Below are 26,265 nucleotides of genomic sequence, written 5' to 3'. Positions count from 1 at the left end.
TGACAGTTACGAATATAAATAAAATGGATCGTTACAGATTCTTGAAGTAATTTTCTTCCCAGTTTAGAGACACATTGACTTAGCTATATCCAAGATTTCTGCTTAGAAACTTCAGCAATATCAAAGTGGTTCTCGCTAGTACACTGTGATGGAGTTTGCCAAACGAGGGATGGCAGGTTGTGGGGGATGGTATTCTCCATTAAGACCCTCCCCCTTTCATCGTGAGAATCTCGTGATGGCGAACTGTCCAGAAACACGGCACATTAATTAATAAAAGATAATCTGCTAATAGATATTTTAACATAAATATATAGAACCGTTTCAATATAGTAAAAGAATTTTTTTGGTAAACATTTGCCTCTATAAGCTATAAACAAAAAAATAGGCACATCCGGTAAGGTTTATTACTCAATTTAGCTTAGCGATATTGAAACCAATAAAAAAGTGGGGGTCGTGATGATGGGAAGGGGAAGAGGAGGCATTGATGAAAGGGAGAAAGAATAAATGTGCAAGGGTATATCATTAATTCCAACGGAAACTAAGCAGGGTTGCCACGCATTATACAAAGACAGCGTCAACACCCAACGCTGATGGCTTGATTCGCTTCAACCCGCATACAATTTAAACTGGTAAGCAGGCAATGACGCTTTGGAGGGCAATAGTATAAGATCATCTTTGCGCAATTATGGGACATGCCGCTACAGAAAGAGCGAAGGGATGGTGTGAGAGAGAGAGACGCGCTTGGTCGTAAACAGATTTTCAGTTCGACAAACAGCCATGACTAATAAACAGCGCGTAACATTTTGTAGGACATAAAACAGTACCAACCTGATCGGCAAAGAGCAGTGAGCAGTCCAATGAGAGTCCAGAGGACGGTGGAAGTCATTTTGGCCTCAAGTCCATCAAAGCACTGGCAAAGCGAGATGTACAATGTACGCGCACTTCGCACCATACACACTCTAGCGCGCGCGGGCTAAGTATCCCACTTCTCTGACAACGGCGAGCACTTCCGGAGAGGGGTGTAGTAGTAGTGGAACAGCAAACAATATTTACTCCCGAAGTCGGCCCCGACTATGTCCACTGAGAAGGTGCACTCAGAGAGCTCGCGACACTGTGACAGAGAAAAAACGTTCCTTGATTTTCTTGCAAAGTAGAAGTGGTCTTCCGTCGAAACCAACCGGCAGGCGAGGCGCTAGCCTTCGCTGTGCCGTAGGAGGCCAGTTCATCTGGTGCGTGCCGGTACAGGAAAGCAGAGCCCTCTTGTAGTGTAGATGGGAAACGTTTGCCAACCCTGCTTGCTGGCAGCTGTGTCAGCTACAACGCTGACAGCTGTAGTGTGAAACCTGGTCCGGCTAGCTCACTCGCTTGCTTTTTTCTTCCCCCTTCTTCTCTCTCTCTCTCTCTCTCTCTTTCCATGTCTAAAGGAGTTGTCTTCATAATTTAGGTCCACTCCATGTTCGCATATGTCTAAGACATTTAACAAGAGCAGAGGCCTTCCAGTAAATGAACGGGATGACGTTGAGTCATGTCCATGACAGTTGTTACAGAGTATTGATGAGCTGGGTTGGGGGGGGGGGGGTTATAGGCGAATGATTCTTTAAATGCTTTCAACACAAAGCTCACACTCCAAAGATTTGTACTAGATCGTTTCTTTGGATTATAAACGGTGTTCATATATGGAGAATCAACAGAATTAGACACTGAAATAAGTGAAAGAGGAAGACAATATGCCAAGACATCACCAAGAGATAAATTAATTTTGAAATTTTGATTGACAGGCCTATCTATTGGAGTATGATATGCTCCATTACCATTACAACATTAATTTGCGTGCATAGTTCTTTCGTTCAGCTTGACTGATACTATAAAGAGTCAAAGGAATTGACGAAAGTACGCGCATTTATAAAAAATAAATAAAAAGGCCGAAGTCCAACGTTGTATTTCAATCACGTTTGTTGTGACTAAGATGACATTACAATCGAGACACAGTTCATTTTTTTCTCAGCAAATACGACGATGAATTTTATTTTGTTTCTTCTAAAAACAAAACTTTTAGATTGCTCTCTGTCAAAACATTATACGAAGATATCTTTTTCTATATACAACTGTTTTCTTTTTAATGCATTCCCTTTGGATTTATTTAAAATTTTCTCTCTCTCTCCACATTTCTTCACAAACCAACCATCTTACGAGCAACGTTAAAACTATCCAATGTCCTCTACAAACCCAAATAACTCCACTCGGATTACCCCTAAGGAAGGAGAGGAAGTAAGGGACATCTGTTTTTCAGTTACATCCCATGCTGGATATTTCCCCTACACACATGATGGGTTTGTTCCCATAACCACCACTCCGTCAATAGATGTTTGGAATTGATGGCGGTGATCGTAAAGCTATAAAATCCCTATAAAAGTGTCTACCGGCTGTGTGGAATCGCATCTGGTGATCTTCCATTCGAGGGAGAAGATCAGCGAGGGGCCCAAGTGAGATGACTTTGACACAACATCACCTAAAGCCATAAATAAACGTATACAAATAATTACGCCTTTAATTATGCAATGCAATTGACAGCACTGGGAATCCAGGAGAACAGAGGTCCCCAAACAGTCCACCTTGATTAGAATTCAATAATTAGGAAACAGACGGTTCGTATTCCATCATTTTCCCCCTATACTCTAACATCAACTGGTTTTTGCCATTTTCCTGCCCTCGGGCAACCTCTCCCCCTCCCACTTATCTGTTATCAGGAAGTGGTAGCTTCACTAACTAGCCAGCTTCGAGTGAAAGTGATCTGATGAAAAATTAGCGAGGTATTGTATCGTTTTTATTTCCCCAGCGTAGCTATTGAAGCTACCTTTAACTGAAACTATTGTGATGAAGTTAACTGACTGTCTATAAAAACCAAGGTTTCCGTATACTGACTAGCCAATGGACATGACGTCATCACTCAGGGCAGTGTACATGGTGTCGTTGAAGATCGACCGAACTGATATGACAGCTTGTTTTCCCGTTGTCTATTGAAGACTTTGCTTCTCGTGGCTTTTCCCACGACTCCCGGGATATTGTAACCTGGCACTTATTAATAGAAGAAGTTTTTACCGTCTAATGAGTCCTACCTGAGTGGAGCTTTTGTGGAAAATAACACACGCACGCTCACACATACATCGAGTCTATCTTTTGATCCTACTAGTAAAATGATGGTGGCACAATTAGCAACACACCTGCAGAGGCACAGATAGGAAATGAGTTCGTTAGTGCAGTTCAAGGGCAATGGGCCCGGTTCATTCTCGATTGTCGAGTCTGGATTCAGTACATCGTAACATATAGGTTTCCTGATTCGTAATGATGACAGGCGCTCGGACTTTTGATTGTTTTGTCTGTTTCGAAAACTGTGAAGATAATAATAAGAGTAGTAGGCTTCGCAGTAGGATTACTACTAAAACAGGCTCTTAATGAGGCAAAATACGAGGGTTGGTTGCTGGGTTGTTTCTGAATTACCACGAGACGCCCGGGACAAAAATCGTGCAAACAATTCGCCCCAACCGACTAACTGGGACATGCTTTAAAGAAAACATAAAATAAAATTTCCTTCTGTTGAGACAGGATTCGAACCTAGACCCTTTCTAGTCTATGCGTTCGTTACAAAATGCGCCTCATATTATGAAAGCATTTCACCACGAGTTACCTTGTTATTGCACTATGCAATTTAAATGAAAAGCTCTGAAGAGAAAAGTGTATACATGTGGGGGACTTGAATTCAATTACAATATGAACTCTAGTTAACCCCATCCGGGTTTTTCTCTCTTCTGTATCGAGTTAGCTACTATCAGATTGTGGACATGAAGTTTCCCCCTTCGAGTATTTCGGTTTTTCACTTGTGCGATGTAGAGTGACTTTGACGCAGAAGCCTGGGACCGGCGCTCATCAGTGGGTGAAGCTTTGCTTCAAACTAGACAAAGGTTTATTGTTTACATCAGGATTCATTAATGGACGATGTGGTCTTGGATGTCTTCTGATGCGTGTCCTTGCAGACTATTGTAATGAATGACTACGTTGAGTAGCAGTAAGAAATAATTTGTTTGCGAAGATTATAACTGCATAATTCTTCTGTTTCTCTAAACCTTAATGCAAACAAATGATATTTTTGAACAGCCTTAAGCGTTATCCAAAAGTAGCATTTGTTTGCAAAGAAAACCAAAACTACATCAAAGGTAGAAGCACCGTATGTCGCATACTACTACTACTGCCACTCGCAAGACAAGCTGTATAATCGGCTTAGAACAATTCTGCATTCGAACAACGACCTACCTTTAAGGATCCTCTGACCCACTCATCGCTTAGATGACTCTTGCGTGTTGGCTATTGTCCAAATGGTTTGCGATGATAAGCTAGATTACATATCGGAGAGTTCCACCGAGATAATTCGGCGGAATCCGACTAGGTCGGGACCGGGTCAATTGTGGAACCACAGCACATAGATCCCAGTGACATCTAGTGAAGGAAAATTACAGGACGATGAATCAACTTCCGATAATGGTTGTTTTGACGGACGCGTGGAGAGAGAGATTCAGGTTCACGGAAGGCCAAATAAGCAGTCTGGAAGCTTTGTGTGCCTGAGTAGAAACTAATGCATGTTAACTAGGAGGAAGGGGGTGTGGAAGAGAAGAAAGTAGTAGAGACGTCAGTCTATGATGAAATGTCTCATTCAGGGTTCAGGTAGAACGAGCGACGCCTCGCTTGCAGCAGTGGTTATAATCACCATTCTCCCACATCGGGAAGAAAATGCCCGAATTCGAACCCGTCAATCAGACTAGGAACTTTTATGGATTTTACCGAAATTTGGCTGAGTTAGTTGGGCTCGGGTGAATGTTGCAGGGTTTTTTGTCTTCTGGAAACTCGAGTTATTTTTCAGCAAACCACCGACGAATACACGCAGTTACAGATATAGCATACTCACTGTAGAACGAGTGACTTCACTAGGTGGAGATGGTAATAAGATTAGCGCAAGCTCAATTGCAAAAGCATCGTCAACGTTCGATGTGATTTCAAGTGATCTGTTTCTTGCAAAATTCATTTGGGCAGTTTTTGACCAGTGCTAAGACAATTGGAGACATGAAGCGTCAGTAGATCGTTTGTATAAAATAAAATGAATGAATGAATACATAACAATTTATTTATTTATTTTATTTTTTGACTCGTACGCTCTATGCTCGGGTAGCCCTTCTTATTATAGGGATGTAATGGTAGGGTATCTAGATGGAATTTCAAATCTCATCAGTTTGATAACTCCATATATATGAGTACCAATTGTAATCGATTTTAAAATAATTGTAGTCAATTAATCTATTAGATTTCAAACAATTAGGTTTTACAACGATTAACATAAAACCGATTACGTTTTACAACGATTAACACGTATAATAATAACGATATTATTATTATACGTGTGTTATTATTTCTCCCTCATCGGGGTTTCCACCCCATGACGGTTACTGGTACCAAGTGCGCAGGGGGGTTGTTATGTCTGGTGTTACTGTTGGTCGAGAAACCTTCTACAGGTGTTCAGGATTGCGACGTTTTGGAGTTCCTTGCAGGTATTCTCTGTGAGATCTTTGGCACTATATCCGTGGTTGACACAGTAATCGGGATTGGCCTTACTTGTTCCATATGCCACATCTCTTTGATCTCCTGTCTTAGATCTGTGTACTTCCTGATCTTTTCCTTGTAAGTTTTCCGGAGGCTGTCAGTGTTGAGACCGCTATGTCGATCAAGTAGGTAGCCCCTTTTTTCCCCTTCTGGTCGACGAGGGTCATGTGCGGTCTGTTGTGGTAGATTTTCTTGTCTTCTACAGTTTGTGGGTTGGGATCACAAGCACGGTCCAGGAATCATACTTGTAATACGATACACTTTCTTCGAACAACTGGTATTTCCTCGCTAGCTTCTGATTTTTATTTCTGGCGACCTGGTCGTTTCTACGAGTGTAGTTCGTCTGGGTGATCACCTTGCATCCTGCGGTGATGTGTTGGATCGTTTCCGAGGCCAGGTGGCATCGTCGACATGAGTCATCTATTATTATTATTATAAAAACAAAACTACACAATTCATATCAGAGAACATCTAGAGGAACCTCACAAACTATTTACATTTCTCAATTTGAATTAGTATCGACATCAGCGTACAAATAATCGAATCCTCTTAAATTCCATTTAGGTGTTTGGGAAATTCATAACATCAGAAGGATACGTTTACAGTCTACAAGCTATACAGGTTAACCTCCGCGGTAGCAATCTTCGTCTCTGCATTCTGCAGAGAAATCAAATATTGTGTTCCTGTACTTGTTGTGGGATGTCCAAAGATCATGGTCCGAAGGACTGAATCAGAAATGTCTTTTAACTGAACAATTCTCTGGTAGTTTGAGTATAACACAGAGATGGTTAGTACGTCCCTTGCATGTATTTGCCAGACAATGGCATTCACAACATGTTTAGGTAGTCTTGTTGTACCGAACACAAGTTTAGAAAGGCTTTCATTTTAAGCACTAAAAAATATTGAAACCCTTGTAGTGCAGAATGTGCTCTTCAGCAGGCTGAAGTCAGGGATCATTCCCAGGAATTTGAACGATTTGGGGGAAAGAAGACCAGGAAATTATCAGCCAGACAGGATTTTAAGGGCCTTAACCAGTCCCCGAGCGATAGTAGACTAAAGATAGTGGTATACGTCCAGAACCAGTCATGATAAAACTTTAAAGTGTCAATATTTCTAGTCCTAATGTCTTACGTACTATATTACAAGAAAAGCGTTATTTTTTTATGTCAAAATATTTTTTTGTATTATAGTATTATTATATATGTCAGTTTCTTACGTTGAAGTCAATCTGAGCAGTGCTTCGACTACAAATGAGAGTGTACCTGCCGCGTGACGTCACATGACGACAGCCTATCACAGAGCGATGATCAGGAATGGCCAGCCTTATATAATTCAATGTACTTTGACTCGAAAACCCCTAGCAAAAATTGTTCATCGATTTTTTTTTAAATAAAATCCATAGACAAATATTTCTTTCATCAAAATAAATTAAAATACACTTTTCATTTTATTTGGGAAAGGAAAGTAATTAATACAGGTGTTTACTAAATTTATTTGAAATTAAAAATTATAAAAGAAAACAAAAAATATTAATAATATAGCTAACTATTTTTTTTAAAGTTCCACATTTCTTTTTAAAAATTATTAAGAATTTCTTTTTTTTTCGTTTGTTGTTTAAAAATGTTTATTTCGCAGTGGAATCCTTTGTACAGGATTAAAGCAGAAATCAACCACGTGATACCTTCGTTTATTAGCGATTTCAAAGTTCTTTTATTCTGTTCTGATTGCAACTTTTATCTTTCTAATTTTAATTAAAAGTTAACAATTTGTACAAACAATATTTATTGAAACACAAACCGAATAATAAACTAAAATACACGTGATAATTTGCTAAAATTAAGAAACACTTCTCCCAATAGTTAAAAATCCATTCATTGTAATTAATTTTGATTAAGATAAAAATCTTTTCACTGCTGAGAAAATATCTCGATTAGAATGTTCCAATACATTTGCTGTATAGAATAACAGAGAACGAGTAAGACTGACATTGAAGCAGGAACAAGATCACATTTAATAACACAGAAGACAACAGTAAAGAATATACCCATATGAATGAATGTACTACTTCATTTAAATAATTAATTAGCACAACGGTTGATTTTTCAAAGTAATAATTAATTGCTAGAAATTGTCAACGAACATTTAATCAGCATACGGTGGCAGATAGAAACATCAGGAAACATTAGATTCGCATAAAAAAAACAAAATGGGACATCAAGCTCCTCGTGCCAAAATATACAATGTTATCTTCGAAAAGGCTGTACTTTCTTTCTCCTTTAAAAAAAAAAACAGGGCTTGAAAAGGGGAGGAGTTTAATAAACATTTCGCACTCCTAATGAGTTCCATTGGGGACTACTAAAAATTGTTATTCCACTTGATGAGAAAAGTTGTTTTGTGTGTTACTTTACTTTCCACTGTTCGGCATCTATGTGACTTGATAAAGAAAACAGCGGGGCGATATTTTAATTAAATGCTCACCGCTTTGTTTCGTGATTATTTAAAAGTCAGTTTTTCACTATTCGAATGACAGTTGTAAACGAGAATTTATTTACACAACTGTGAATAGCAATTTAATGGTGATTGAAAAATGCGCCCTGGTACAATGCCCTGAAGTGCTCGCATTAAAATCAAAAAGCTTTGCAACCTTTCTCATTGCTTAGAATATAAAAAAAAAAATAAATAAAGAAAGAAAAAATAAAAAGAGAAACAGTGTGATACTTGCACCAAAATAATTAGAAGAAATCCTGGCGAAAGGAAAAGAAATGTCATAATATGCATCACACTGGAATATTTATTGTTCTTAAGATTCATTTTATCATCGTGAACTTTTATAATAATAATTTGAACATGTATTATTATGTTTTTTGAGTGCATATGACTTGTATCTCTTCTTAATTGTCTGTTATAATAATGCTATGTAACAATTTTTCAAATAAGTACCGTTCATCTGCATTTTTTTGGTGTTTCTTTATGAATTTAAGCATTCTGATTCTGAATACGACCTTAGTATTTGCATAGCGACATAGATTTCTCTAAATTGAGAGAAAGGTAAATAAACAATAATAATACTATTGTAAGATTTATTAACAACATTTGACTTCTGTTCAGAATATACTCATTATCTTTGCGACAGGTACACAATAAGCTAAAAAAATCACAAAGTGAAACCCTACAGTTCAAGTAATGGAGCATGACTGACATTCTGCATTCCATTTTCCCGTAATTTTCAATCAACTCGTCAACTATGTCTTTGAAATTTTCACTTCTAATGTTACCAAGAAAGCCATTCACTACAAGGAAATGACCGCCAAGAATTTCGCTCAGAAATAGTCATTCTGTCTTCCATTTCTTACGAAGCTAATAAATATGCTACTTTTTTTGCATTAAACGATTTTGGAAATATAGGTTGTATATGCTTGACAGCTACCCTTGAGAATTCATTGCTTTAACAAATGTTTAACTAGTCCAATTTTGATATGGAATGGTGGGATGAAGACTCCGTTTCGTGAATCAAGAGATGTTTACCAATAGAATATTAACTAAATCTACTTCCCTACTACCCCAGAACTACAGAATGCAAGGCAACCTGGTGAATCTACTTTGAAAACCCAGAAGGAACTCCATATCTTGAAGCCACAATGGATAGCTGATAAGGAGGATGGTAAGTTGGAATAAACTACATATTTTCGATACGCTTTAAAATTTGCTGTATACCACACCACACAAAAGTAACGCAGGTTATGATGGTTTGTTGTCCTTCTCTCTCTCTCTCTCTCTCTCTCTCTCTCTCTCTCCATATTCGTGGTTTATCGAAAGACACGACTATCATGAAACCATCCCTTTAATCAACTACCATAACAGAAATGAGGTACCTACACCTTGTCTGTGTGTAAACCTAGGCATTAGAAAATAGGCTTCATATGTACTGCAAAACTTGGTGCCACTAAAGTTGTTATGCTTCGTCTCCCTCGGACATATATGACATCCACAAACATATCAGAACGAGTCTGGAGAAACTTATATCTTCGTTTGATAGCCATAGCAAACTACAGGGAAAAAAACCCCTTATTATATGGATACCACAGACTCTTATATATCGCAATATTAGTAAGCACTTATGTAATACATAAAAAATGTTTCGATAACATGAAACCTTCCTTTGCCATCAAAATATTAACGGCCACAAATAAACAGTTAATTGAATTTCCAAATGAACAAGGTCTATAAATGAACTGGTTTCATCTTTCACTACCAGAAATCATTGAAACCTTTTATCCTGTTTCTTACTGTTTACTCTTTTTAAGTGTCCAACTTGTTTGTGCTTCAAATTCGCTAAATATCCTTGAAATTGAAGATGCCTATGTCTCCAACATCGAATGAGGTTCACTGTGTTTGCATCATTCAACTGAATCTGGTCGCCAGTAGTCAATATTTAATTTCTGTAGCATTGGTTGGAGAAAGGTTAGAGGCCTATCTTATCTCCAACATCTCTTTAACTTCCTCAGTAGCGAGTCCAGATGCTTTATTATCTTGGCGACCGTGTTAAGTGTCGGGTGAGAAAGAAGTGGGGGTCAATGGTCGATGTAGCCTGAGTTTACTTTTTATTCAATTAACCTCCATACGATTCCACAATTATTTTGTTAAATTATACCTGTAATGCAGCGGTCACAAGTCTTTTATATCGCATCAAACCTTCTTCTCTTCTTCCAGTTATCGAAGAGCTTATTAACCAGAATATTTTTATAATACTAAATGTATATCAGGAAATGACAACCAGAAAATCGTATAAAATTTCGAAAAGCAAGATATAATGTGTATTTTTTAAGTCTACTCACAGTTGTGTTAATTTTCCTGCACTGAATAAAATTCTGAATTTTTTAACAAAAAATTATAGTTAGGAAGAAAAGATCTAGAAATTACCTTTTTTATTTTGCTTTCCTTTATTTTATTTGATTTTCGTCATTTATAAGCATACAAATCGATATTTCAATATCGAGGATTTCTTTGCTTCCATATTTGGTATGCGTAACTCTATTATTACTATTTTAATATTTTTATAATATAAGAAAAATAATGGAAAAATTATTATGTATGAAAAATAGTTATATATCATTACTTTATTTTCAGAATATCAGTGTAATTATAAAGAATGTCAAAACATTTAATAGATAAGACTTTTTATAGAAGACTTGTTCGAAATGGATGAAATATATTGTAATCGAGCTGCGATATGCAAATAAGCTAATTAAATATGCACGTGTGATGCTGTTTATTGCGCTTAAATTACGTACACTAAATAAAAATCACGTACGTTGTTGTTTCTAGATTTTTTATTTATATATCAGGAAACAGAAACGTGAATATCTCTTAGATTTAGCATTTCAGTTTACTTTAACTTTCATCCTTTTAATCATCGCGAAAGTTTTCGCCAATTCAAAGCACACCATCTCGCTTCATTTACAGCCCGTAGCTATATTTAATATTTAAACATCCGGGCATGTTAACTCCTTGTGATACATCTTGCATGTCTTCATACCTTCTTAGATATTTATCGAAAATGCGATAATTTATGAAGAAAGCTTGTAAATAATCGACTAAACGGCAACTCCTAAATGTTTGAATTACAAATAAGAGGTCTTTTATAGCTTACGGTTAAGTTAACAGCGTTGAAGACGAGTAATCTGATGAGATTTCTTAGAGGGGAGTTTTCACTCGATACCCCGATGAAATTTTCTCCATCCTTTCTGGAAAAATAGAAGGACCCGATGTCAGTGGATGATCCCTCATTTCTACACACACATTATGAACTATAACGGAATTATTAATTAAGTCAGGGTTGTGACCAGCAAGGACTGATATCAACGCCTTAAACTCATCACTGATGCATATGCAGCTGCAGAACTAGTTTGCGTTCAGTGCGGAATTCTAGAGCATTTAATGGCTTAACCACACGAAACATTTTACATTCTGTCCTTGCACATAATGAGTATATGAAGATGAGAATAACTCTTCTATTAGACACACAAACGACCCTTTTTTTTTCCCCCTTTCTTTCTTTCTTAGAAAGTGTCGTTGTCTGCAATATCATGACCATCTTGATGCTCTATCTCGAGCATATTCTCGATTCTTTGATATGTATACGCTGGTTTTCGTGAGGGGGCTCATATAACAAAGCCTCTTAGCTACGCTCCCAGGCTAGCGAGGTGTTTAATTAGCGACGCTAAGTAACTCGAGTGGAACATACTTCCAGATGTTACTAAATTATCGTTTCGCGAGCTTTTGTGTGCTTCCTACCTACTAGACCGTACTACTATCCCTGGACTGCTTCGCCGCCTTGAAAACTTCTTGTGTTCTTCATACAAACAAACCTAATTTCAAATTATCTTATTCTTGCTTATCTTTCACCCACAATTGCCCCGAGGGATGCTGGGTAAATCTCACAGTGGGTGAGGCGTTTTTTACGCGTTTTTTTTCTCTTCTAAATAAGCGTGTGTGTAGTAGTAGTTAGGCAAGTATAAACAACAGCAGTCTCGCCTTCTTCCCCCCCCCCCGTCTCTGTTAAAGAAGAAAGTTACTTCAGAACTTGTTTGGTAAAAAAAAAAATCTGTAACGTCAGGCATAACAAAAATAATGTTGAACGACAGCTTTTTAACTATTACAGCCATTCTGTACTGTCTAGCCTTGGATCCGTGTTGTTTTAATAATTCATCACCATTAGGCTTTAAGAATCATAGGTTTAATTGGCCTTGTTAATATAGAATAGAAAGTTTATTTAGGTCAAGATGCTGTTGTGTTTATAGAAGGTGCTTTTGATAAGCTTGGAGATTAATGCATCTTATACGTAACAGCATAGATTGTATGATAGGTTTGCAGGATGAAAAAAATGAGTTGTCAGGAGGAAAATCATTAGGACTTTTTTTGACTGAACTAACTTGACGAAATCTTGGAAATTCTCACCACCACCGGCAAGAGTACACTCCAATTTTAGATAATTGCAAGCAGATCTTTCTACCGGAGATCAAGGAAGAAAAATTGTTGTTGTAGTAGGGTTTCAGGACCATAAGACCATATTGCTCGTGTAATATTGTCTAAAGATTGTTCTGTGGTCGATTGTCTGTTTGCTGGACAGAAAATCCGAATCCCGGGAGAAAAAACCATGCAACCCTCATCTGAAACTGACTAACTCAGCCACGTTGAATCAGCGGAGTAGCCACTATACTACCACAGAGGACAAAAAAGTTAAAGTCCATCATTGCAAAAGTTCAATGTTTGCATTTGCAATTCAGTTTGATATTACCTACAAATATATTGGAGTGGCTGGGGAAATAAGGTCACAAGTTCCTTTCAAAACAACTAATGTACACAGGCATTACTTTAATATCTCGTGGAGCAGCTCCCTTTATTGCAGAAAAAGAAAGCCTCTCCAATGGCGTTTTTAATGCGCCTAATTAGATAATGATTGGCACCACAGAAAAGGATTAACGATCTTCTCTGGTAAAGGGTTAGGATTCTCCTACTGATCCGATAACCTGATGGTTACAAATCTGATTGAGCTAAGCTTGAAGATCTCTTGGTTAATAATGAATTTTATTTAAACAGTGTACAAACAAAACCCTACATTTTGACAATTCGTAGCAATAAACTGCGAATTTCTGTTGAATGCATTGCCCCTGGCGATAGATCTAATGACACTTAGACGGGTAATAACAATTTTACGATTTTTTTTTTCTTTCTTCCTTTTTCTTTTCTTTTTTACATTTCTCAAGTAATTGCCTCACATAATAAGACACCTAATGAATACAAATTATTTACCCTTGGGTTTTTTGGAGGGGGAAGGGGGGAAATAGGTGGCAGAACCCGTAGAAATAATCTAGTAATGAAAGACTGCGTAGATAGACTATTTGCAGTGTCAATAGTTAATAATTGTAATTGTAAATAATTGTTTCTGGTGCATCAACAACCCCCCACCCTTCAGAGCAGAATTTCTTTTATTCCACTAACTACTCCCCACTTTAGTGTGTAGCTCGTAGAGTCATCAGACGAGCACGAGCTTTTAAACTTTTTTTTTTTTTTTTTTCCTCGGGTTACTTTTGTTCCCATGCAAAACTATCCAAAAAGAAAGAAAGGAAAAAAAACAGAAAGCCGCGCACCAAAGTAACTCAAAGTTTGGCTTGCTAGTGAACTTGTGTGCTCTTTCGCTCACCCCAGCTGTTTTCGGCGCGTTCCGTCACTGGTAGCGACAATAAAATTTCCATCAGTCATTCTCCGTAGCATGACGTAGTCAGCATTGGCGGTCGCCTAGGGTAGGCGCTGCACACAGTTGCTTCGTCACCAATGTAGTGACAGAATGTCAGGCTCAGTATCGAGACTAAATGTCCAGGTGGACATTTGTGCTTGCAATCTCTCTCCCTCCCATCTCTTGGGTATTTAAAAGGGTGACAGAACATTCTGTTTCCTTTCTTTCACCGAACTTGCGTTGGAGCTGAACTGGAAGTCACTCTAAATGATGGTGACATCGGCATTTGAATGCAAAGGAGGAGTTCTGAAATTATAAAACCCGTTTTGTCACGCCATCGGGCTTCATTGTGATCTAGTAGATAGAAATATGCCAAAACCGATTTTAGCCTAATGCAAATCAAGAACCAACCTAGCCCATGGCAGCACACCCCTGACTTAATCGTACGTTTATTCTGGGACATTTTATCGGGCATCCCGAAATGTCTACTGTCTATTAAATATTTTAAAACGATATTTGGAATGAAATGGATAAAGTCGTTTCCCATAAATGTACTTTGTAATTCTGTAATGTAATTCTGTTATTACAATAGTCTCAAGAGAATCTCGTTTTCACATTCTATTGCTTTCAACGAAATTTCTAAACACAAGAATGCATATTTATAACTTACTTTATTTGTTGCCTTTTCTTTTGAAAAAGCACAATGGTTTTAATATTAACACTGGATACTATTTATTTAATAAATCTTTTGTTATAGCTCACATAACTAATATATATTTACTTCCTTCTCTCTGTTTTTTCCTTCTTTTTTTTTTCGCACATTAAATAGACCGTTGCTTTTAGACGAAACAGAGCTCAAAATACCTGAAGATGCTGAGCATATATCTATGAGGCAAAAATCTTTCTTCGATAAATTTTTTAGGTCACTCGAACGTTTCTAAACTTTCTTTCTATTCATATGTAAACGCATTGTCGATTTAGAATATGTTTACAGTGTGCTGTATCGTCTACGTATCCTATAATGGAACGAACAGTGATTTTGGGAAATGGCATGCTAAAACACATTGAGAATATCCTTTTTTTTTACCTTTCTTTTTAGTGTTTATATACATTGACATAACCACTTGTCTGCCTACCAAACATAGAATGACAGGCGTTTAATCTTTGTGCCTTGAATGGAACAATTTATTCATGGATGTTGCTGTTCACATTTATAGCATTAATAGTTCGACATATATAAATATACAGAGAGAGAGGATACAAAATGTCATAAACTTACTTGACATCATTTTGGGAATTCTTTCCTTTGGGGAGAGTCCTAAAAAATACATTTTCTCTTGACAAGCATAACATGCATGAAATAAAGAAGAAATATACCCAATAATCTGCTAACATAGTAAAGTGTGTTTGCGCTCTTTGGAGTGCGGTGAAGTGAAATTAAACAAACAAGCAGATTTTTAGTGTCATTCAGCGAGCGACATCTGTCGAGAAACAATGATCAATAACATATAGTAGAGTGCATCATAAAATGACTGACAACATACTGAGAAAATGGAAGGATCGGTTGAATTTTTATCGTTATTTTCATATACCTAAAAGTCTTGAAAACCTTCTACCCGAATTTTTAACCTAATCTTATCTTCTATTTCTCACCTTTTTTAGTGGATTCCCAGGATAAGATAACTTATAAATGAAAATCCGTTCCATTCATATTCAGATAGAATATTCTAGAAATATTTCAAAAGGTTTATAAAAAAAAAGTTCGAAGAAATTTATCTTTAAAAAGATTTAGAAAATATTTTTAATTTCTAAAAATATTCTTAATGTTTTCTACGTTTTTAATTAATTATACTATTTGAATTATAAATTTTCCACAAATATACTTTTTATCTCTTTTTAATCACAGCGCCCTCTTACGAGAACATATAGGTAATCACATTAATGTTTTATTAATCTAATTTTGAACGGCTTCAACAAAGATACGTAGAACTGTTAATACTCAACCTACTTTAGGCTTTTGGAATGAAATATTTCTAGTTGTGTGGGGTGGAGGGGACAGATTGTATTCTCAGTCCCATATATAGGGAATTAACTTTTTGTAAAAAGTGAAAAGAACATTATAAAATGAAAATAGGTTTGCTGAATCTTTTTGATCAATCCCTGAGTCCTTGGAGCAGTAGAGATCGTATTGTTAATATGGTCTCCCGGATGTAAGTTGAAACTAGCGTGAATGCATAGTTCGTTAATGATCTTGACATACTTTAGAATTTCGTTGTTTTTTAGAGGGAAATTTGTAGGAGAATACAATCATCAAAAGTAATGATGGATTTCAAATTTCGTATAATCGGAAAAAGAGAAAATACAATTGAAAGATCATTAATGTATAATAAATAAAAGAGATCTGGAATGTTGATTTTTAAATTTTATGTTATGCCATAAAATTTAAAAAAGCTCTAAATATAATGGATATTCTGTTACCTTCTTTTATAACACTATCATTTAGGCACTGCTCTTTCGTTTTATCGGCCATGTTTAAGAATAAAATAAACCAAAAATGCTTAAAAAATCATCCAAAATACACTCTACAATGTACTCCGATGCTAAACTGGAGTGTTTCTGAAGCAGATTGTCTACTTTCCGTACGTTTCTTTGTACAGAGAACCGGAAGAGGAATTGGGTCAGAAGCATGCTGTGAGGGTCGGACTACCGGATGTGCATTTTCAAAAATACGTTTGTGTTAACAACACCAGTTTGATTTTATCTGTGTGAAAATTTTATAACTATTTTGCCCTTATTGGCTCAGTATTTGTACAGAAATATAACAACTGAATCACAATAATCGATTTAAGAAGAACAGAATTCTGTTGCCCGAATTTCTAAGAGTTTAGAATTGAATAAACGATGCATTTTTTTTTGTGAAAACTAAATAACAAATATCTTACTCTTCTGTTTATGTGGCGTACGTAAAATTAATTTTTATGGATTCTGGAGGTTATGTGCAACTGGAAAAAATTTATCAGACTTCTAATCATTCTATTTTCTGCGGTAACTTAATAAGCAACATTTTCTCGCTGTATAGCCTCACCTGCTTGAAGAATATATTTTATTACTAGAAAACTGCTTATAAGCAGTCCGATGGCATGCAGTAATCTGAAAAGATTTTAATCTCGTAGCTTCAAAACGAAAGGAAATTCCAGTTGAGACTTTTTCCCTTCCAGTATGACTGATGAACCTCAATTTTCTGGTAATTGAAGGCAGATACCTAATATAAGTGTATCTAATGAATCTGGTTGGCATGGCAATGACAAATATTTCAGCATTATCTGACATATGACCAATAATTTGACTTAACTGCGTAGGCTACATCCATTAATTATAAATCTTTGCAATGTTCCCCTCTTTTCGAAAATATGCGGGGATTAAAATCACTACATATTTCTGATATGCCTCACTTTCCAAGGCTAAAGAAAATGGATGAATGTGGTAAGGAACATCCGTTATTGGCATTTGATATTTCTGCATTTTTAATCAAAAATCAATTTCACATCTTTCATATTTAGAGGAGGTTTTCTACTCAGTGCTTCTAGTCTCTGCTTCAGGCATTAACAGTAACTCTTCCAGTGTTTCTCTTTTCGTCGAATTTCTTTAAAGACCGATCCTATTCTCGATATTTAGATTTATTAATGTCTTTTTTCATGATATGGGTGTATAGGTTTCGTATGAATATTAATAGCTTTAAATAATATGGATTATTTATCTTCTGCTATTCCGATAAGCATTTCAAATTATTTTAAAAGAAAAATTGGAGTACACAGACTAAAACTTCACCACTCCATCTGAAACTGACAAGGAAGCAGGAAAAATTGCAATCAAGTCTCTCACGTTTCTCGTTACCATGGAAATAATCACTGTGAAAAACGTGGATAGTCTGCATCAGTCTAAAAATTTCGGAAAAGCCATATTGGAAAGCCACAACCTCCAGGTGTCAGGTCTTGACCTGCTGCAAAAGTTAGAGTTACCAAACACCCCAGATTTGACTGCCTGTTTCTGGAATTTATTTGTACTCGGAATGTCTCCAATTTTTAGAATGCGACCACAGAAAAGTGACTCGTAAGAACTGCAAATCATCACGTATTTAAATAAAGACTGCACTTTTCCAGGTAAACATTCTGCACATCACATATTCACCTCGATTGCATTATTTGTGAACGTTAGTGGCGTATAGTGTATAGCAAACTTGATCTCGAACCGTACAACAAACTTTACCTTAACAACGAGTTGCTCTGATAGTGCACTAGTTTCAAACATTTTCTTTTAAACCAGTGGCAAAATTAGCCATTTAAAGATGGCATAACATAGGCAAAGATAATCAAATATTCAGCCGTTGTCTCGTCTTCTAAATAAATAGCAGATTGACTTCCAAAAAGATTATTTTTTGGAAGTAGTACAATACCAGTGCAACTCGCTACGAAGGAAAAGTTTGTTCTGTGCTATCATATATATATTTTCTCAATACACGGGATTGGTAGTATATATATATATATATATATATATATATATATCTGATAATTAAAATAAATATGATATATATATATATACACACTACCAATCCCATGTATTGAGAAAAGCAAGCCTCTTTTAATTTGTCTGGGTAAATTCCCAAACTCAAAAAGAGAAATAATCTGCTTTTGTAATGTAATGAGATGTGAACGTCCACAAAGCTTATCGTTTGTTTTTTTTTTTCTTTTTTAAATTATCAGAAAAAAAAACCTGTACAGTTTGTGACTGCCTACAGCGAAAACAACTCTTCCTGTCTATCGAAAATAAATATGCGAATTTCGTCTCTGCAAATCTATTTCCAGAAATTAAGCAGGCTATTCATGTGTCTACAAGAATACAACGGTCATAGGATAAGCAGACATATATGCAAACAAACGCAGTGAAGTTTCCCCCATCCCTTTTAATAAGGACAAACGTAGGATTCATCGGTAAAAGCAAACGTCTTGAACGTCGTTTTCAATAATTAAACGATTCTATTATCAAATAAAAGAACGCTAAGAGATTACCTTTAAAATGACTCGGCATTTCTCGCAACTGCTTCAAGTCATTCTAAATCGTTCCAAATTGAAATCGTTCGCCTCAAATTGGTGTATTTGACAGCACGCTATTTAAGGTAACAACAACAAAAACTGTTTTAACTGCTTGGCAAACTTTCTTTAGAAAAGTCTCGATCAGCTGAAATTATCTGAAGAAATTGGAGAAGTTAAATATTAGTTTTGGAAGGAAAAATTTTATTAATGACTTAATCAAAGTGGGAGGCAGGTGGGAAGTTGGGCAGACTTTCTTTTCACTAGAGAACCGGAAATGATTCCACCTTCCGTCCCTCCCTTTTTTATGTTCACAAACCGGCTGCTTTATTATAATTTTTCGCCTGACTCAGCTGGTCTTTGAGGCTAGTGATGAGATTTCTCTGCAGTGTCGTACGCACAAGCATACAAATCAGCCCCCCCCCATCATCTGCACGTGCATATTACACGCTCTCTTTATCACCCCACTCACCTGCTCACGTGTCGTCTTCTTCCCAATGCTCGAAACATGCACGCACACTCGCGCGCGAGCTCGTTGGTGTTCGTTAGGGAGAAAGAGAGAAGAAGAAATTTTCAGGTTGGCTGCAAATGTTTTTTTTTTTTTTTAAGTATCTTGATTAGGCTAAAGAAAGGGGAGTAGGAGGGGAGTAGGTGGGGAGATAGTTAATCAAGTATTTTTAGTGAGTCCAGATGTATACTGCATATAGGGATGGCCTAAAGAAACAGATGTTGCTGGAGTGTGTCTCTGTATACGAATGGGTTTCATCTGTCCCCTTCCCCCCACTTAAAAATCGCTCATAGCAGAAAGCGGTCAACCATTATCGAGATTTTGAACCTTATCCCCCACCCCTTGTTCTCTCCTTCCTGGTAACATCCCCCCTTCCCTGCGCACGATAATAATGGATGGTCCCAAATTGCAACACCTGATCCCTAGCACCGATTGTTGCACGCAATTATTCACGTTATCCTCAATAAGGGTTTCTGTCCAACAATCCGATACCACGCGAACTTTACTGCTCCCCGTATTTAAGTAATGACATTTTTTTTTTTTTTTAATTTATTTCCTGAAAAGCATCGATAAAGACACTGGCTGCAAATTCTAGGATAATATTACATACCCACTTTAAAGAGATAATATCGGCAAAAGTATTTTTTAAAAAGTTGCGGTTCACGAAGAAGACGCAGCCCAGGGACTTAATTAATGTAACTAGACACACGAGATTGTTATTTAGAAATTAAATCCGTCCTCATATTTAAATGCGGTCTCAGTGGAAAACGGAACTCGCTGTATTGTATTGTATTAAGAGATGCAGATAGCTGTATATCGAGCCAAATGCCTTTCCATTCTTTTGCGTGAAGGAATACGCCCCTGCATCTTTCGTTTAATTATTTGCCAATTATTTAAATAATTTCCTGTTGGGAATGTAGAAATAAAAAGGGCAGTTAAAAATAAAAATGAGGACGAAAAGTTTAGATCATTTAAATTCCTTATTATTCCTACAACAAATAGCATAATAAAAGTGGGGTGGAGACATAAACTGGGATCATTATATCTGCGCCCCCCCCCCCCTTACGAGATCCAACACAGTTGAAGCATCAAAATCATTAATTCACCGAGATCTGCTGCAGCCAATAATGGAGACTTCAAATAACTCTTCAGCCTTCTTTTGATACTGCAAAAAAATAACCGAAATAAATCCAGCGGAAAGGTCTTTGATGTCATATTACGGCATGACGTAAGTGCGGCACATCCTAAATTATTTAACGACATTAAAACTGAGAGAAAAGAATAAGTCGAGCGAGCATTATTTGCTGAAAGTACAATATACGTTTTATCCGAGTTGTCAGTGAGTAATAAGAGCTAGTGGTGAGCCAGATTGCTAACTCCCCCCCACCACCTAGCCTCTGACTATCTCTCTTTCTCGTAAAATACCCTGGACGTGTGCTGCTTCGTAAAACCGGCTGCTGCTACAAGGCTCGTCTAGTACGTTGGCTGCTACACTTACGTGAACGACACCGCACTGTCGGAACTGATACGGGTAACCAAGTTTCTGCGAATAACTTATGGACGACACACACAAGTGCCGCGACTAGCCAGATCGGATTCTCCGTGCATGTAGGTCATTCACTCTCGAAATCCCGAGTCGAGAAGTGATCTCCTTCAACAACACCTCCTTCTGCGTACGTCGGAAACTTTGTTTAATTCGATAATTCCCAACTTCTTTTCTTTACTTTTTATCTTTTCTCTTTTCTTCTCTTTTTTTTTCTCGGTTTTGATTTTTCCAGCTGCTGTGTCACAATTCGGTTACTCAGTACGTCGAATGTTTCTAATTTTCGCAAGGTTCTTATTTAATCATGGTCGCATTAAACGTATCTATTGGAGTGACGGTATCGTATTTATTAAGCGAGGTTGTAGTAACGAGATCATATTTATTAACTGAGGTTGCAGTGATCAGAATTAATTCTAGGTTCGCGTAATCCATGCTCGCGTTAATGGTTTGTTTTTATTAGTAATGATGTTCGCAATGATCTTCCAGCGTTCTGCTTATTCCGGAGATTGACCTTAACAGTAACCCATTGGTGCAAAGTTGTTTGATATCAATGTTTCGGGCACTGGAAAGGCAAGGCATATTTTTGAAGAAAATATATGAAAACGCTACACCAATAAAGGACATCCTTATCAAAACTAAAGAACTGAAATGGACTTGGGCAGAACACATGGACTAAGAAAATAACAGAATAGTACCCAAGAGGGTCTAAAAGAAAACCTGGAAAACAACAACGGAGATGGACTGATGAAATTCATGAGTTCGTGGGTAGTAAATGGATGGCCATTGCCCCAAAACAGAAGAAACGGGAAAGTTGCTGGAGAGGCCGTCATCCTGAAGTGGACTGAAAACGGCTGATGCTTATTTTATTTGCCCACCATTGTTTATTGGGATGGTCATAACTTTCTAATGAACACTACATTCAAATACAAATAAATTCTGAGCAAATGTCTTTAAAATGTGTAAAGTAATTGCTCGAGTTTCTTTCTTTTCATGAGATTAGTCCAGTGATGGCCGACAAAAGAGATATCCGATAGGGATTAACACAGACAGAATCCGTATTGACGATTATTAATCAGATGGAAGATTATGGAAACAGCTGTGGTTAAAAATCATTAGCATCACAAAGATAATACCTAAGAGATTTCACAATTACTGAATTCCATGGAACACTTATGGATATCGCTAATAAACCAATCAAATTAAAGATTAACATTTATCTTATAAAAATAAAAAGGTGTTGTTAAATAAATTTTGATTATTATCTAAATAAAGGTCAAAATTTAAGTTTTCTTTAAAAATACAATTAAACTGAAGAATTTAAGTATTCTTTTGTATAAAAATCTTTATTAAGGATGACGAAAGTAATAATTACTTCCACCATAAATAAATTCTGGTACCGCTGAATGAACTCTAGGGTAAAATCATAAAAAAAAATACTCCAAACACAAATGCTCTATACCTAAAATCATTACAATGTTTTATTTTAATTTATTTGAGAAAAATATGTATAACAGGGAACTCGTTCATTGTGTACAGTTAACGAAAATAACATTCAATTAACAGAGATGCAAGAATTAAAATATATTAAAAAAATGCAGTTAAAAATATAATAATTGTGAACGGAACAATTACAATATCTACAAAAAAATATTTAAACTATTTACAATGAAATATATACACACAAAAGATATTTGCAATGAAATATTTAAGCTGTTTACGATGAACTATTTGCATTTTTTAAAATGAAATCATGATAAACAAAAACAATTTTCACAGAAAAATGTTTCTCTCAGGAAGAACCACGATGACTTAAACAATTGAGTTCAATCACGTGGTTTAAGTCAGCAGCGCGATGGTCTGACCTGGTAAAGTTTGAGTGAATCCATTGAGGTTTTTCATACACATCCAACTTGAATTCATTAGCGAGGGATGCTGACTGGAGCAGAAAACTGTTCTGATGGACATCGATAGGATCTACCCGGCGATTTGATGGATCACTTTTAAATCATGCAATGACCTGCGAATTTCAAGAGGATCATGTCTGAAGTCAGAATATATGGAGTTGTTGCCTTGGAATATTAAGGTGTTTTGTTCCTCCAGAAGATAGGTGGATTCTGATTGGGTCCAGCAGCGAAATCGTTTATGAGCTTCGATAGTGCAAATGCTATGTATTCTGGTGATTGCAGGTGATGTTAGTCTGCCTGAAAAAGAAGTCAACAGAAAGTTCTGCCTTTTATAAAGGGGTGAAATTTGTGTGATCCTCAGCATCTTAGAGTGGCCCATCTTCAGCTTTTGCTCTTGTATTTCTTTTCACAAAGTTCCAAAAGAGTTTCAAGTCACTTTGGGTTCAAGGCTGTGTCGTACTGATTTCAGAATAGCGGTAATTAATCATCAATTTGATTTCAGCTCTGAGCTTTCCATGAATCGAGCGTGGTAGTGATCTTCCCCTGTTGATCCTCACGATTTTCTACATATGACCTTTTGACAGATAGGTTTTACTTGCCAGCATATAAATCTGAAACAATAATTAAAAGATAAGATCAAAATATTAGAAAAAAATTAAAAATAACAAAAAATGGTAATGGCAACGTTTGATCAGCTGCCGTGTGAAATGTGAAGTTGTAACTTTCAAATGATTAAATTATTAATTTCATTTTTGCATTCGGGAAAAAAATTACACTTAGTCTTATTTTTTAAATAAATGGCAGATCAAACCTGCTGGTTGATGTTGTTGTTATAGGGTTTTAGGAGCATAAGCAACTAAGGCCATATTGCTTTGTGTATACTGTCTGTACATTGCGTGTGTTCTGAGGTCGATTTTCTGTTTGCTGAACGAAAAACCCGAGTTCCGGGAGAAAAAAACCATGCAATCCTCTCCTAAGACCGACTAAATCAGCCACGTTGTGAAAAAGGACCATAAAAATTCCTCGTCATCGACGGGACTCGAACTTGGGTCTTTTCCACGCGGTGTGGGGGAGGACGGTGAGTCTACCAACTGTCGTACCCACGAGGGCCCTTCTGGTGGTAATATTTGTATAAAATTAGTGCAAAACCAAGTCACTTCATAGTAATGGCGAAATTCGATTTGCTATCGGCTAAGAAACAGACCAGAAAAGGAAAGCCCCTCCCCACTTTGTTATAACGTTGAAAAGGCCAAAATAGTATTTCGAAATTAAATCTTATAATTTCTGGGCTCCAAGCTGTATTGTTAGCTAAAGTTAAGTTATAAGCGTAACAATTTATCCATCTAAGTTCACACCATACGGTCCATACCCTACCTAAAATACACACGCATTATTTTAAAATAATATTTATAGTAATTTTTAAATTACTATAAATATTATTTTTAAAAATAACGCCAATTTTTTTAAAATTAAAATTTTCATTTTAATAAATTTCTTATATGATACGAAGAGTAGGACTGACGTGTAACTGATTGAATATTATCTCGTATTTGGTGAAAGGCCGTTTTGATTTTGTTTATTTATTTATTATTATTATTATATTTATTTTTTTTCATTACTGAACTTCTCTTGGCATCGCAAAACTGACTTTGATGTAAAGGAATATTCCAAAATAAACGGACTTTTAATTTTGGAAAAATTCCATGTTATGCACCGCATTAATAAATGCTGTACTACTCCTGAAATGCCACTGTTATCGTAATGAAGCTACCTTCTGCCACCTATTTAATATTATCTGATGACCTCATCCACTCTGTTGCTATGGTTATCTCAGTACACACTGTAGTTACCATGGTGACCATGGATTTTTTTTCTTAAATTGATACCTGGAAAAAACAAGTATTGTTATGGAGATCGGATGATACCACAATGGTTAAAAATCGGAATTATACGTTGCTTATAGAGCAGAAGGATTGTAACTTTAACACTTTTAAAATATGAGGAAGAACGCTTAACTAAGTATTGCTATTTGATTTTCACTTGATATTGCTAAACGAAAGTAGTTCTCTCATTTCCTGCCGATTAAAAAATTTCTAAAATTAAATTAATAAACTAAAATGTTAGATAATATTTAAAAATGAAAAATAAAGTAAATATACGATAACTAATTAAAAATAATAAGACATCCCTGAACGTTCGTTTATTTCATTATGGACACGTAAATATGCTTCGGAGAAGATTTCTCATCAGTGGAGAAAATTTAATTTCTTCCGAAGATGTGAGATAAATAAAACAAACGAAAAAATGACAAACTACATATGTATAGCTCCAATGCCCTAATGTATCCTGCAGACCGTATGAGCAAAATGCCACTTATTTAATCAGAGCCAAAGTTCTCCCGCATAAAACAAATGCTCAATTACAGTCTCCCAGCGGAAAACACAGAAATTCAATATCGAGTGCGCAGATTAAATATTCGTTAACGACAGTCTAATCTTGTCATGTACATCGCAGTTTACTGAACGCCCGTGACGTATTCTGTTACCGAACGCAGACGACGACAACAACAACAACAATAAAAAAAAGAAAGAAACGAAACACGTCAACAATACAACTAAGCAAAGAGTTACCATCGAATAATCCGTTCTATCGTCTGCTTGTTTCTATTCTGTGTGCAGAAAGGGTGGAGGGTTGTCTGTCTATAGCATCGAGTAAATTATCGTCATAATTGCTCAGGCACTCGAAAATTTCATCAACGACTCGACCTAAGTGTCCTCGTAATTACCGACACTAGATAATGATTAACAGGCGCGCAAGTTTTAGGAATTTAAATCAGAAATAAGACGTTAAATAGCTTTGATGGTGTTACTCATAACGCACTCATTGCGCAATTATCTGATTGCAGGGCGGTGAATAAATGGCTTCTTTTAATCCCTCACACTGCAACATCAGTACGAAATTAAAGTGAACGGGATAGCAGAATGATCGAGCACTCACTCCATTTAGCTCTATTTAACATCCGTTAATGCCTCCAAATGTGTCAACAAGCACTTTGCTTTCGACGCCAACTCCATCTCTCCACTCACGATCACATCTTCTGCAGCGATTCTAATTGGTTGCAGTGTTCTAAGGGAATGGCAAAACGATGTGGTATTTTTTATTGTTCTAGCACATCCTATATGAATATAATAGTAGTATAGTACAGTATCTAAACACAGAACGTGTAAACTAAATCTGTTTAAGAAAAATATATACATACAATGATAACCCAGTTTAATATAATATAATAAAATATATAATAAGTGGCAGTAGCTTTCAAGACTAACGAGTCTCTTTTTCAA

General features: G+C 36.4%; 1 protein-coding gene across 3 annotated transcripts in view; it reads right to left on the bottom strand.

Moving 5' to 3' along the window:
- LOC150076133 (nephrin-like) overlaps window positions 1-25,987 on the bottom strand; it is a 263,105-nt gene extending 237,118 nt beyond the window's left edge. For 2 of the 3 annotated variants that reach the window (XM_090387968.1, XM_090387970.1), the window contains exon 1: window positions 829-1,188. In XM_090387968.1, coding sequence (XP_090244094.1) covers window positions 829-952 — 124 coding nt within the window. In that variant the 5' untranslated portion in view covers window positions 953-1,188. Of the gene's footprint in view, window positions 1-828; window positions 1,189-25,921 lie in introns of those variants that run through there. The other variant, XM_090387971.1, reaches the window with a different exon arrangement.
- Window positions 25,988-26,265: the final 278 nt, after the last annotated feature.

This window comes from Mastigoproctus giganteus, chromosome 13, assembly GCF_048544385.1.
Source record: "Mastigoproctus giganteus isolate SK-2022 chromosome 13, ASM4854438v1, whole genome shotgun sequence".
Lineage (NCBI taxonomy): Eukaryota > Metazoa > Arthropoda > Arachnida > Uropygi > Thelyphonidae > Mastigoproctus > Mastigoproctus giganteus.
Note: the sequence above shows the minus strand (reverse complement) of the source record. Positions and strands in the feature narration are given on the sequence as shown.